General features: G+C 48.2%; 1 protein-coding gene across 2 annotated transcripts in view; it reads left to right on the top strand.

Annotated features, from left to right (window-relative positions):
- The window catches only part of LOC104558389 (unconventional myosin-Id), a 110,484-nt gene that overhangs the window by 54,205 nt on the left and 42,493 nt on the right, over positions 1–13,786 (top strand). For both annotated transcript variants that reach the window (XM_062016519.1, XM_062016520.1), the window contains 5 exons: positions 1,978–2,048; positions 3,117–3,191; positions 4,696–4,828; positions 7,087–7,253; positions 11,476–11,683. In XM_062016519.1, the coding sequence (XP_061872503.1) occupies positions 1,978–2,048; positions 3,117–3,191; positions 4,696–4,828; positions 7,087–7,253; positions 11,476–11,683 (654 nt within the window). The remainder of the gene's footprint in view (positions 1–1,977; positions 2,049–3,116; positions 3,192–4,695; positions 4,829–7,086; positions 7,254–11,475; positions 11,684–13,786) is intronic.

The following is a 13,786-nucleotide window of genomic DNA, read 5'->3' as shown; positions in this document are numbered from 1 at the left end:
AGGTCAGAAACACAAAATTAGCATGGTTGTGTAAGAAATGTGCTAAAGGCTGCCTCCGGGGAGGCTGCACAGAAACAATAGAGCTGGATGTGGCTTGTTTGGGTAGAGGCTGGCACAGAAATAAAATAGCCATGTTTTCCTGCCAGCTGTGGCTCTCCTGAAGTGCCCTTTAGCTGCAGCACACCTGACATCTCCTCTGCCACATGCATCCTAGCTGAGGGAGGGGGACTGCCCGCTGTTGTTTTCCACTTTAACCTAGATTTTTCCTGCCCAAGGTGCAGATTCACAGCATGTTGTGAATAAACTCCCCCCAGAACAAGTGTTTGCATGGAGCACATAGTCTGGCTTTCTAGATTTTAATACAAATTGCTTCCTTTAGTAGTCCTAATGACTGTGAATAGTGAAGCCTGCAGGGATGGAGCCTTAAATCCTCTGCAGTGGGGCAGTGTGGAAAGTGGGCCAGGTCCTGGAGCTATCTAGTCAACAGACTAAGCTGACAGAGAGAGGAGTTCAGTTGCTGTTCTGTCCTTGGTCCCCTGTCTGCTAAGGTGATGTGGTTCCATCACAGAGAGCAGGTAGCAAGCACTTTGAGCCAGTGAGGAAGAGGACTGAATCTCATCAACTATGTGGGATGCTATGAAAAGAAAATGAGAAAAAAGGAATGTGTTTGTGTCCTTTACCTTGAGGAATCCCTTTGCAGCACAGGAGCCATGCACTGAAAATGCTGCCAGTGCAGTGTTCCTCAGTAGGGGGTGGCATTGTCAGCGAAGTGTTTGCACAGACTAGGAGGGAAGCAAGGAATGCTGCTATAAATAACGTCTGTGGGGATGATGTATCTGTCAGGCTTGCTAATTTCTAGCTTAAATCAATAGAGCCCTGACAAAATTGACCATAAAAGTCACAGCAGCGTAATTGTTTTTTCCCCCTCTGGTGCCTTTGCAGATGTCCTTTACCAGGGTCTGAGGGACCTTCCTCAGGCCCATCTAGAGCTGCTGTAGGAAACCTGAGCTTCCTAAGCCAGCCTCTTCTAGCTTGAATTAAAGCAGAGGACCTGATTTGGTTTCATAATTGGCTTTTGCAGCCTGTAATGGTTCTTTCCAGATACTATAAAGTTCAAAGTAGATTGAAGCCATTCCTAAAGGGTTAAAGTATGTGTGCTGATCAGCTCCCATCTTCCAGCCTGAGTTAATGCCTCACTGCTCGCCTGTAGAGCACATTGGACCCTGGCTCCATGTGGATAAGCTCTAAGGGGCTGCTGTGCCCTAAATAGTGATGTCCTAGTTTGTGTGCTGTATGTCTGCTCTGCTGCTGTCTGCTTGGTTGTCCTGCTGAAAGCCAAACACACCAGGAAAAATACTGGCAAATGCTGCCACTACTAATATTTGTGGCAAAATATTCTGTTCCTAGAGCGTGGATCATCCTTCTCCAAGCTGCCCAATGCTAATCTAGATGTGTACAAGTACTGACTGCTCTGACAGTGCTTCTCAACAACAGGCTCCTTTCCTCAGCCTTTGTTCATTTGATCTTATACATTTATAGGATCAGGTGCAGAGATGGTCCAAAGAGGGGAAAGTTCTCCTTAGTGTCAGCCTCAACAAACTGATTGTGAAGGGAAGAGTGTGAGAAGGTCCATTCTGGTCCACCAGCCCTTGCTGTTTTTAATGGTGCCCATGCTTCCTGCAAAGGCTTAATCCATCTACCTGCTCCTTTTGGCTTCAGCAAAAATCCTGCTGTTTCTGAGAGAAGAGCCCTTCTTAAAGCTGTGGGCTCTTACAGCTTGATTTGCACCAATACAAACACACATGATGCATCCCTGAGAACAGGCTGTAAAGGGGCCTTTAGCTGGGTTTAGCATCTACACGTGCCTGTAGGAGGTGGAATGGCTGTGCTTCCTGGGTCTGTTTCCAATGCATGTTGCTTTTCCATGGATCTGGAAAGTCCACAGGTGACACTTTAATGTGTGTGAATTTATTGCAGCTTTGTGCAACTGACAAAACTCTGGAGTTCGACAGAGACTTTCGGATCAGGCACTACGCCGGGGACGTGATGTGAGTTGACTTGAGAAATCAAGTTGCACCTTCTGTTTTTGTCTTTTAGCCTGCTTTGAAGCAGTACAGGGTTCTGAGGTAATGCTGCTGCTGGGATGAACCAGAATAGCTGTCATACAGAAGTACAGAGTGCAGCAGTTGCTTACCAATTAAATCTTAATGCTCTACAGAGTATGATTTTATACTTGGAACGGAAACAAAAGGAGGAGAAGGGGAGTGAGGGGCTGAGGGGAGGGGGTGCTTGAGGAAAAAAAGGGAGAGAAAAAAACCCAGCTTGTAGTGTTTATGCAAGAAAGCTAATAAAATCTGATTTAGACATCTGTTTAGTGTGATTATATAACTCTCTGGCTTTAAATTCTCAAATCATTTAGAGTAGGCTCGAAATGCAGGGCAGTGTTAAACTGCAGCAATTAGCAGTGCAAGGAGCCTGCCCCATTCAGACTGAAGTGTTTGCAGTACCCAAAGCCTACAGAAGTGGCCACAGTATAGGACAAATGGCCATGGTATGGGACAGAAATGCAAAGGGAGCTGAAGTAGAAGTGAGAGATGCCCACGTGTTAGAAAGTGTTCCCTGGGAAAGCTGTGCTCTGGAGTGTCCCTGGAATGATTTCATGGTTAGGATTTGTGTAGCTCTCCATGCCAGCAGAATCTAAAGGGAGCTAACAAGGGATTAAACTTACCTTTCCTTTATAAGGGTAATCAGTGGGATCGTTCTGGAGTCCACTCTGCCCTGTTTGGATTTGTTCTGGAGTCTTTGCTGAGCAATTGCTGATAGATTGCCCTGATTTCAAAGCATTTTGCCAAGGAAAAGGAAGCACAAGGTGAAGAGAATCTTCCTTGAGACCAAGACAGGGATATATTAGACTTTGAAAAAGAAGACAATTTCTGCTGTGAACTTGGAGGCAGAAATGATGAGTGTAACTGGAACGTGGGCCATCTTCCTCCTTGGGGCTGCAAAAGACCTTTAGGATCCTGGAGTCCAACCATGATTCCACACTGATGCCAGCAGGTCAGAGAAGGACTTTGCTGTTTTGCAATTAACCCTGTTTTCCTTCTTTTTACCCCCAGTTACTCAGTCAGTGGGTTTATTGACAAGAACAAGGACACTTTATTCCAAGACTTCAAGCGCCTCATGTACAACAGGTAGGAAAATACATTAATGAGGTGAATCTAAGTCTGACTTGTTAGAGCCCTTTTTATAGAGTGGGTACTGGAAGAGACTAATGTTTTCAGTGGTGGTGTCTTTACTGGGTGTGCAGTGCATGTGCATAAACACATTGCTTTGGGATTGGATCTTTGTGTATCTGACCCAGAGGCCGTTAGTTTGGTTTCTCAGGGTAAAGTCCTTATTCTGTACACATTGGTTTTGTTCTGATATACCCTTTAACTGAATTGAAGGTGTTTGTTTGAACCCAGCTCCTTGTGCAATCGAGATAGCTGTGCAGACATGACCTGTGCTGCTTGGCTTGCCATGAACCAGGGCTTTGGACCAGTTGGAAGTGTACCCTTACTGAACTATCTAATCAGTGCTAGAGATACTGAGCAGCATTTGGTCAACAGCAGAAACCACTGGCCCCAGCTACAATTCCTGTTTTGAAAGCAAATGTAGGGATGATGGGCAAAATGGGGAAATAGATTTGAATCTTTTTTGTGTGTGCAGTGGTCTGAAGAGTTTAAACCATGCAGTCACATGTTTGACTTGCCTAATCAGTATTTGTGAGTTGCCCTTGACAGGCAGGTTTGAAATGCTATCAAGATGTGTGTGCTTCATACACAAGTGCCCCCAAAAGCTGTTTTCTTTCATGGCTGGTATTAAATGTGTTCCAATTTTCTGTCCTGTAACTGTGGCCTGTCTCAGCCTTTCCAAGACTTTGCTCAGAGGTGGGATTCAGCATCAAACAGCCTGCAGCTGCACAGGCAGCTCTGTTACCTGCATGAAAAGCCAATTCAGCTATTAACCTAGTTTACAGTCCTGTTGTGTTTATTTGCTGTACTCTCTTGAACAGTCTTGCTGTTCATGTTTCCAGGACTTCACATTAACCAAAAACCTGCCAAATACTTGCTGTACACAGGTTTGATTTCATTTAGCCTCTGTTTTCTGTGAAGTCCCTGGTAAAGACTGTGCACAAAGACCACTTAAGGCACATGAAAGCACATGATAGATTGGCTATTAGATTGCCATAGCTGCTTTCAGCTTTTGTCTGTTCCACAGCTCTTGCCATCCATCATGGGCATTTTACCTCACCTTCAACCCTTCAAGAAGATGTAGGATAAAATGTATAAATGATTGTACAAACCAAGAATGGTGCTGAGGCACAGCTTAAATCACATTGCAGGCTTCAAGGGAGGCTGTTGTGCTCTCACTCTTCCCTTCTGATTGAATTCTTTATGTCTGTGTCAGTAAGACAGACTGCTCCTGATAGATCACTGCTGCAGGATGGTTACTGTCCCATCCCTGCACATCTTTATCCAGATGCTTTGGGTGTAAGTTTGAACTGTGTATTGCCCAAGAGCAAGAGAGGAATGTCGGATTGGTTTGGCTGCTACACTTTGAGCTGCAAACACCAGTAGATCTGGACAGAAGCAAGGTGTTGAGTTTGGAATGGAGTGCTGTTAGACCTTGTGACTAAAGAGACTTGTCTTTTAGTTCTAACCCAGTGTTGAAGATGATGTGGCCTGAAGGTAAACTGAGCATCACTGAGGTGACCAAGAGACCTCTGACAGCTGCTACTCTTTTTAAGAACTCCATGATTGCACTAGTGGACAACCTAGCATCAAAGGTAAGGGCACAGGTTTTGCTGCCCATGCTATTCTCTGGAGGATTTGGCCTTTCTGTGATGGATTACTTTGGGTGGCTTTTCTTTTAAGCATGGGCAGGGAAGTCGTTTGCCTGAACAGCTGTGAGTGAGGAGCTGCTCTGGGAGCTCTCTCTGCACATGCAGCTCATTTATTTGTGTATTCTTTTTTTCCCCTTTCTTTTTTGCCTCTCCTCTGTAACTGCTTTTGTCTGGCTCTTCTTTCATCCATACCTCTCCTCTCCAGCCTGACAGCTTCATCTGTAGTAAGTTAAAATGTCACCACAGTGACTGATTGGACACATCCAGCACAAATTTGCCAGCCCTGTGTCCTGTCCTTTCTGTCACCTGCTGAGCTATAAGCCATGGACAAGAAACCTCTCAAGGAGGAGTTTGATGGTAGAAGGCAATGACTTTAAACTGGTTTCTTGGGGTTTTTTTTAACACTTCAAAATCTAAACATCATTCAGCTTGATTTAAAAAAGAAAAATGACTTGTAATTAGGCCTCTGAACAGCTTTCAGAGCTGAGCCCTTTGTGTCTCTGCATTTCAGTTCTTCCATTTATAAAATGCAGCTCCCAGGCTTGACAGCCTCATGGTGCAATAATGGGAGCTGCATAATTATCCCCCTGAAGAGCTGAGGCTGGTGGGATTGTAAGCATGGAATAATCTACTTTAGAATTTACCCTAGTAGCTGTCATTGCTGAGAGGCTTTAATTGCACTGTAATTGCAGTGATGGATGATCTCCTGTCTGTGCAGGAACTTCCTCTTTCTGTTTTCCAAAAGGAAAGCAGCGCCCTGACTTCTATCTTTTCTGTCAGATCCAGATACAATCCCTCCTCTTTGTGCTGGGCTTGAAGTCACAGAGGTTTTGCACTGAAGTTTGCCTTTTTGAATGGCAAAGGTATGAATGACAAGGCAAGCAGTTTATGTCTTGTCAGGAAGGAACAGCAATGCTCTGGACACTGTGGTGTCAGTAACTCCTTAGTCCTTCTGAACTAAGCCCCTGTTTCCTGTGAGTCTCAGTTTCTGGGTTGGTGGTCGTTCCTGTTCTCCCCTGCACGGTCTCACCCCCCTTTGCATCCCAGTTGAGCTGCAGTGCCCCAGACTCGATGGGATGTTCACATCAGTAGAAATTTGTTGGGATTTTTCTGTCTTACTGTTTTCCTGTGCCCCTTCCTTAGAAAAACCTGAGCCTGGCTCAAGTTCTGCTGTAACTCCTACATGGTTTTCAGAGGCACCTCCTTTTGCAAGGGCTACTCAGAAATACTATCTATTAATGCAATATTAATACCATTTGACCTGGAGAAGCTGAGGTGAGCCTTTATGATGCTTACTAACTGCTTTTCCCCACACTAGTAAAGTTAGAAATGGGCTAGCAAGGGCTAGCAGTGAAGAGAAAGAAATCGAGGGACTTCAAAGCCCAGTGTGATGAAAGCACATGTGTTTGAAAGATTCCCAGCTGCCCTTTCCAGGCTGGGGCTGGTTATCCACTGCCTTGGCCTTTAATCTCAGAAAGAGAAAGTAGACATCAGAAACAGCCCAGCAGAACTGTCTATGGGGCTGGCTGGCAGTGAAAGGTGTGTGGCCCTGTGGGACTCCTGCTGAATGTGCAGCGTCAGCCCAGCAGCTCGGGGCAGGGGGAGTGAAGCCACCAGTCCCTGTCCAACCTTCTCTGCTGCCCACAGTCCAAGGCCATGCAGAAAGACTCACACACCGGTGGCTCCTGTTTGTCCTGTGAGGGTGTGGGCTGGAAGGGAGCTGGGGTTTGCCCTGCACAGGCTGGTGGTCAGTGATTTCCATCATCCAGCTGTGTTGGTGCAGGACTCCATTCAGTGCAGCCACAGTTTCATCCGTGCTGTGTGGGCTGGTGCTGGGAAGGCTGCACCCACAGCCAGGGCAGTCACGGTGCTTTCCTGCCTGTTCTCAAGGTTCTTGTTTGTTCTGTCTTTTATGGAGATGGCTTTTGCTATCAGCAAAGTCTGTAGAGAGAGAGGATGCGGGACTGGCTCTGATACCTAGCAAAGGACAGTGAGTAAGGTGGGCATCCTGTGCCAGCATCACTGCAGTGTGTCGGGGAGCCTGGCACCGCTCTTGTCCCTTCTGTCCCAGCCCTGCCGCTGCCGTTAAGCAGCCCAGCCTCATTCAGCCGCGTGGGGAAGCCCCACACCTCGGCGGGGGCAGCAGTTGTGTCTGCCCAGGCTTTCTGTGTGCGATGAAAGCTGCCTTGGTTTGCCCTCAGGAGCCCTACTACGTGCGTTGCATCAAGCCCAACGACAAGAAGTCTCCGCAGGCGTTCGACGAGGAGCGGTGCCGGCACCAGGTGGAGTACCTGGGCCTGCTGGAGAACGTCAGGGTGCGCAGGGCCGGCTTCGCCTACCGCCAGACCTACGCCAAGTTCCTGCACAGGTGGGTGAGGAGCGGCACGGCGTGGCACGGCGTGGCACGAGGCGTGGCACGAGGCGTGGGCTTTGCCTGGCGCTGCTAATGCAGGCGCGGGCTGCTCTCGTCTGGTGGCAGCAGATGTGCTGCGAGGGGCATGTTGGCACTTCCCTGCTAAAATTCATTTGCTGTATTACTCTGTGCAGCGGGAAGGTGTAATGAGGCCCTTCCCTGGAGCATAACCCCAGACCCAAAGCTAATTAACTGCTGGTTTCTAATTGCTGCAGCGACAGACACAGACACAGCGTGTCTTGGGAAGCGCTGGATGGCTCAGTGTTGTGTGGGAAGGGATGGTAACATAACCCTGTTCAAATGTGGCTTTGATACTTCTTGCCCTCTCAGTTCCTCCCAGGCTTGTGCCAAACGGCACCTTTTCAACTGAGCTTTGTCTCACAGTTTCAGTGGATGAGGGTGGGTGCCCTGAACTCAACCTCGTGCTGATGAAGCAGGGAATGGTGGGTGCTCTGAACTCAGCCTCGTGCTGATGAAGCAGGGAATGGTGGGTGCCCTGAACTCAGCCTCGTGCTGATGAAGCAGGGAATGGTGGGTGCCCTGAACTCAGCCTCGTGCTGATGAAGCAGGGAATGGTGGGTGCCCTGAACTCAGCCTCGTGCTGATGAAGCAGGGAATGGTGGGTGCCCTGAACTCAGCCTCGTGCTGATGAAGCAGGGAATGGTGGGTGCTCTGAACTCAGCCTCGTGCTGATGAAGCAGGGAATGGTGGGTGCCCTGAACTCAGCCTCGTGCTGATGAAGCAGGGAATGGTGGGTGCTCTGAACTCACTCAGCCTCGTGCTGATGAAGCAGGGAATGGTGGGTGCCCTGAACTCAGCCTCATGCTGATGAAGCAGGGAATGGTGGGTGCCCTGAACTCAGCCTCGTGCTGATGAAGCAGGGAATGGTGGGTGCTCTGAACTCAGCCTCGTGCTGATGAAGCAGGGAATGGGCTTTGGCTTCTGGTATTGAATCAGGTGCAAAAATAGCCATGAGGGTAGAAAAAAAATGAAACTGTTGAAGCAGATGGGATGTCATGTGTTAGAAACAAAATGCTGCTGGAAGATCTTTCGCCTGGAGATCTGCTGATACCTGAAGTGGAACCACAGGCTCTGGCGTGCTCGACACAGCCACCAGCAGCAGGTGTCTCTTCCCTCTGACCCTGGGCAGTGGTTGGAGCATGCTGCTGCCCTCACGTGTGGAATTCGTTCCGATTTACTCTTAAGATTTGTGTAATTGCTATTAATATAAACAGCTGCTTTGGTTTCTAATGAATGTTTGATGAGCTCCTGTAAGCTGAAGAGCAGAAGCGGTGTTTAGAGCCAGGAAACCAAATTAGCACGTGGCAACTGGTACAGCTTTCGGCAGGCTGTAACACTTGTTCTGCCCAGCCTGGAGCAGGATTAAACATCTCCAGTGTAAGGTATCAGAGGCTGGAAAAGAAGAGTCTTCTGGCCTGGAGATTGTGGTTATTCTTTCCCAAATTCATCCCCTCTTCCAGGGGCTGGCAGTATGGTTTGTGAGACTGGCCACAAGTGTTTTGAGTGGTTCTCTTGACAGGGATCACAAGGGATTTCTGCTCCTTTATATTTAACAGGCTTATGGGGAGACTGGGAACGTGAAGGCGACTCCAGGCCCTTCAGCTCAGGGCCCTTGTGCTGCATGTGGGGCATGTTTTAAGACAGACCTGGAGTAACTCTGCGAGAGGCTGTTGTAGAACAGAACTTTGTTAGCCTGTGTTTGCAAAGGTATTACAGAAGTTCAAGCCCTCAGACAGATATTGAACTCCCTTACAGGTCCCTGGAGCTTCCAGGTTTCTCTGAGCTCACAGGAGATACCTGTGTTTTGTTATGCTGGGAGGGCAGGGTGTATAGAGACATATGTGTCAGGACAGCTAGAGATAAGAGATGCATCCAGAAATACATATTTAAATGGCTATCTGAGAGCATGGATGCCTGGCTTTTATTTATATGTATGTGTGTGCATAAAAGATTAAAACTTTCTGGAGGAAGTTTGCTGCTAATTAGCCTTAAAAGACTGTGAGGTAATTGCTGTCTCGTGTCTAACGGTACAAGTGAGGTGAGGCACAGTAAACACCATTAATAAATGTCCTTTTCAGATTTTCTTTGCAACGAGGTAAATTTTTATGTTTAAAAGTGCAGAGCAGCATGCCCTTACCAATCTGTAGCAAGCAGGAGCTCCATATCGTGGTGCTGGGCCAAGAGATGTTGTGTGTTCGCTTGGTGACACCCTCCACTCGTGTGATGCTCACATCAGGGCCACGTAACTTCAGTGGATGGGATGCATTCTTCTCTTTCCGTGTAGGACTCAGTAGCAAAAGCCAAAAGCTGCTTGGGGTTGGGTTTCAGCAGGGGGGTGTGTGTGGGGCAGGGGCAGGAACGGCGCCTGGGAGGCATCTGCAGGCACCGCCACACGTAATCCAACACTTGCACCAGGGAGGCAGCCACATGCCGGTTCCCAGGCGGTGTTAAACATAGCATGGAAGCCACACTGCCACAGCCCCAAGCAGCAGTGGGGAGAGGAGGGCCCAGCTTCCCCTGCACACCCCACAGTGTTCATTAAAGCTTCCTAATTTAGCAGCTTGCAACGATGTTGTCTCTTAGGAGAGCTCTACTGGGAGCTGTAAACTCCAGCAGCAGCCTCCTGCATGCCTGATGCTTCTTCAGCTAAGGGTGGAGAAGGAGGAGGGGAAACAAAGGTGTATAGAAGGGAATGTTTAATGTGAAATACCATCCCCCTGCTTCTGTGGTAAGGGACAAGGAGAATTCAGTATTTCCTTGGGGCATGTTTTCAGCTCTCTGACGTTTTGCCCCTCGTTGTTGTGGCCCCATCAGCAGAAGGGGCCTGTTCAGTACCAGGGCTTTGCACTGCTGCCCTGTTTGGGTGTTTTGGTGGGCTACTTTTCCTTGTGTAAGTGTCTCAGGGTGGAAGACATTCCCAGTGAATTAATTACTGCAGGAACATCTTCCTGATGAGAATAGGAAAGAGAAGCCAGTATAAAATATTGATGTCCTGTGCGTACGTGTATTTGAGAGAACGCTTTTGCCAGCCAAGCAGAAATGCCACCTCCTCTGCTGTGAGGCTGAGCAGGGGGGTTAATCTGCCGGTTTATTTCTCAGTGTGATCCCTACTCTGCATGCTGTAACCCCCACACTGATGGTGTTCCCTGCTTAGACACAGTGCACACCTCCATTTCACCCCCTCTTCAGCAGCTTGCTCAGAAGGGCCAGCATGATGAATGGAGTTGACAGTGTGATGTATTTCAGTTCAGCCTTATTTCAGCCTGTGTAGTAAGTCCTGCAGTGCAGCCACTCCCCAGTGAAAAGGTTTATTGCTGCAGCCATTTGATAGTAGCTGAGAATTTGGAATGTCTAAACCATTGAGATTGATGCCTGACTTGCATTGTGGGCTTTCAGGCAGAGCAGCAGTTCAGGTTGCTGCGTGCTTGTTTTATTTAGATCATGACTGCTGGTGCTGTTACAGGGAAAATGTCTATTCCAGCTTGATTATGTCCATAAATCTTATGCAGAAAATTCATTGTTGCCTTTTGCAAACATCTCTTCACCTAATCAGTGCTTTGCAAGGCTGGTAAATCTTACAGAGAGCTGAGGCTCATCCAGCTCCTCTCGGGGTTGATTTGTGGCCGCCTCAGTTCCAATCTGCCTTCTCTCCCTTAGTGTGCAAAGGAGTTTGGAGAGGAGTGATGGGAGGGGATGACTGACCAGCCATTGCAAACAGTGGTGCTGTCCACACAGCCCGTGGCAGTAACTGCCTGCCCCTGGGGCAGGTGCCAGAAGGGGTTAGAAATGGGGAAGCTCCAAAAGGAGAGGCAGGGAAAAGGACTGCAAGAATTCTGAAATCTGACTGTGACAACACAGCTGATGGCAGTGGCTGCTCCTGCCACGTGGGAGCAGAGCAAAGCTCTGCTTCCTTACCAGCAAACAAGTAATGGAATGCTGCAAGTGTGAAGAAGAGAACTGGCAGATCTGCAGGACAATGGAGAGGCCTGTTGTGTTGAAGTGAGCTCCTCACTGGGGCTTCTTTTCAGCATCTGAGTCGTGCCACTCGTACTCATTGTCCTGGGATTCTTGCAGAGGGTGTCCTTCTAAACCATGCTGCAGGCTGCCTTCTGCAGAGCCTGGGTGACAAGCTGACATTGGTACCTTGTCCTTGCAGGTACAAGATGATCTCGGAATTCACGTGGCCGAACCACGAGCTGCCCTCAGACAGGGATGCTGTGCAGAAGCTCCTAGAGTGCCACGGCTTCCAGCACGACGTGGCTTACGGCAAGACCAAGATCTTCATCTGCACGCCTCGAACCCTCTTCACCCTGGAGGAGCTGCATGCCAAGATGCTTGTGAGGATCGTCCTCTTCCTGCAGAAGGTAATGCTTGGTGTACTGCATTCAAAACTTGCTTCAAGCTCCTTGTCTTTTGAGTCTGGCTTCCAAAAGTGCCAAGGCTGCCCCAGTCTAGAATGCTGCAGCTGTGTAAAGCTCGCTCAGGTGTGCTCTGTTCTGGATGACTGGGATCTGCCTGGCAGAGAGCAACGACTTCTGCCTTGCACAGCCACAGAAATGGTGGAACTGGCTTTGTCCTCACTGACAGAGACTGTTGACTGGTTCAAGAGCTTTAGAAATGTGTTTCTTAAAGTGTGTTTTTTCTCTGCCATTGTTGGCACTCGGGGAAACAACTCGTGAAACCTTGATTTGCCCGGCACAGAGCGTGCTGACAGATGGGGATAAACACTACAGAGAAAAGGCCTGTTCTAAAGCTGTGCAGTTAACCAAGTGTGCACAGACCTTCTAAACCTGCTGGACTCAATCACTTTTTATGAATAAAGCCCTGAAGGAACAGTTGCCCACTGCAAGCTTTCACACCCTCAGTTTCCTGCTGTTTACAATGCATTTGAGCTGATTCCTGCTCTGGAAAGCAAAACAACTGCACCAGTATGGAAGGAGAAAGTCCAGGGTCTCCTCTCTGTTGGTATTTGTTGTGCTGGCTTGCATGGTTTATCCTCAGTAAGGAGTGCTCTAGGTTTTGTGTATGTATATGTGATTAGTTTTCCTGCTGCTTAAAAGCTGCAGGACCTGCCTGTTTCAGAGCTTTGTGGTTCAGTGTTTTCCTTCCTTCTTTTGGCAGTGTTCTGCTTGCCCTGTTGAGTTTCACAGCAGCTTTCTTGAACTACTCATGATCTTCCTCCTGGTATCTTCCCTGGAAATGGCAGCACACTTTTCCAAAAGCTTCTTCTGGCTTATTCTTGGGGTGTGAAATGGGGCTAATTAGTGGGGCCCTTCTCCTATCCCTCTCTCAGGTTGTTTTAGTTGCACTTCCACTGAGCTCAATCAGGTTTCTCAGGAGGAGTTCCTGTCTCCAGCCACTTCCTAAGCACATTGGTCTTATTTGGTGCACTCAGTAAGTTCATTGTGTTGTGTCATTAATGTGGAGTCTCTCTCTCTTTCCATGGTGGTGTGAGACAAGCTAATGAGTTCCTTGCTGAATAAAGCTGCTGGGGGACACCTTGCTCCCAGGTGACCCCAGTTCTCATGTTAAACTTGTGAGGAATGGAGAGGTGACCTTTGCTGAAGCTGAAAAGTGCAATTAAGAGTAATTTAAAAGACCCAGCCTGTCTGTGCTGTGGGAACAGGTGATGTCTCACTAAAAATGAGCACTGAAGCTCCTCCTTCAGATATAATCCACTGAACAAGCTGAGGCGCAATTTTAACAGCAACCTGCCAGTTTTTGTGACAGTTTACTGGCCTTTCCTGGAGCTGAGCACTTGCCAATTATATAGCCTGGGCTGTGTTCTGGACTGGGCTTGACAGCCTTGGAGGAGAGCAGGGCTACAGATATTTTTGCCTCTAGAAGGTAGGTACCTGGTTAGGAATAAAGGATCAAGTCTCTGGCTCTGTGGGGGATTTGGCTGTAGTGGGTTTGTGTGGCAGTGGATGTGCTGGAGTATACATGGAATAAGCACAGTGCTTTGGGGCTGCCCTTGTTCCAACAATCAGCAAAAGTTAAACTGCCAGTGGAATTGCCAGAGGCTTCACAAACCTCCCTCTACTTTCTCCTCTCCCCAGAGTGGAGAGGGACCGACACAAGTCTACATGGAGTTGTCTTTCATTTCTGCACAAAGGGTTGAAATAGGACAGAGGGACTCAGCCTTTTGGTATTCCTGTTTATATTTACTGAACCTTCTGAACTTTCTTCACCCAGGCTCTCAGATACTGTTTAGAGTTGTGAAGCTTGCAAAGACAGGAACCACTAGTGAATCCAAATGCTCACTGAACAGCTCGTCCACAAAAGAGCCGGCAGGGTTGGTGCCTGTGGGTGTGTCGTTAGGTGCCTGTATGGTGTTCAGTCATCTGGGAAATGCTTGGGCTTTTCCTTCTGTTTTCTGAATTCCAGTGGTTTTCCTGTTAGGGCTCATTCTCTGTATCACATCACTCCTGGGCTGAGGTACCAGCCCTGTTTGCTACCAGTAGATG

The sequence above is a fragment of the Colius striatus genome, chromosome W (genome assembly GCF_028858725.1).
Source record: "Colius striatus isolate bColStr4 chromosome W, bColStr4.1.hap1, whole genome shotgun sequence".
Lineage (NCBI taxonomy): Eukaryota > Metazoa > Chordata > Aves > Coliiformes > Coliidae > Colius > Colius striatus.
Note: the sequence above shows the minus strand (reverse complement) of the source record. Positions and strands in the feature narration are given on the sequence as shown.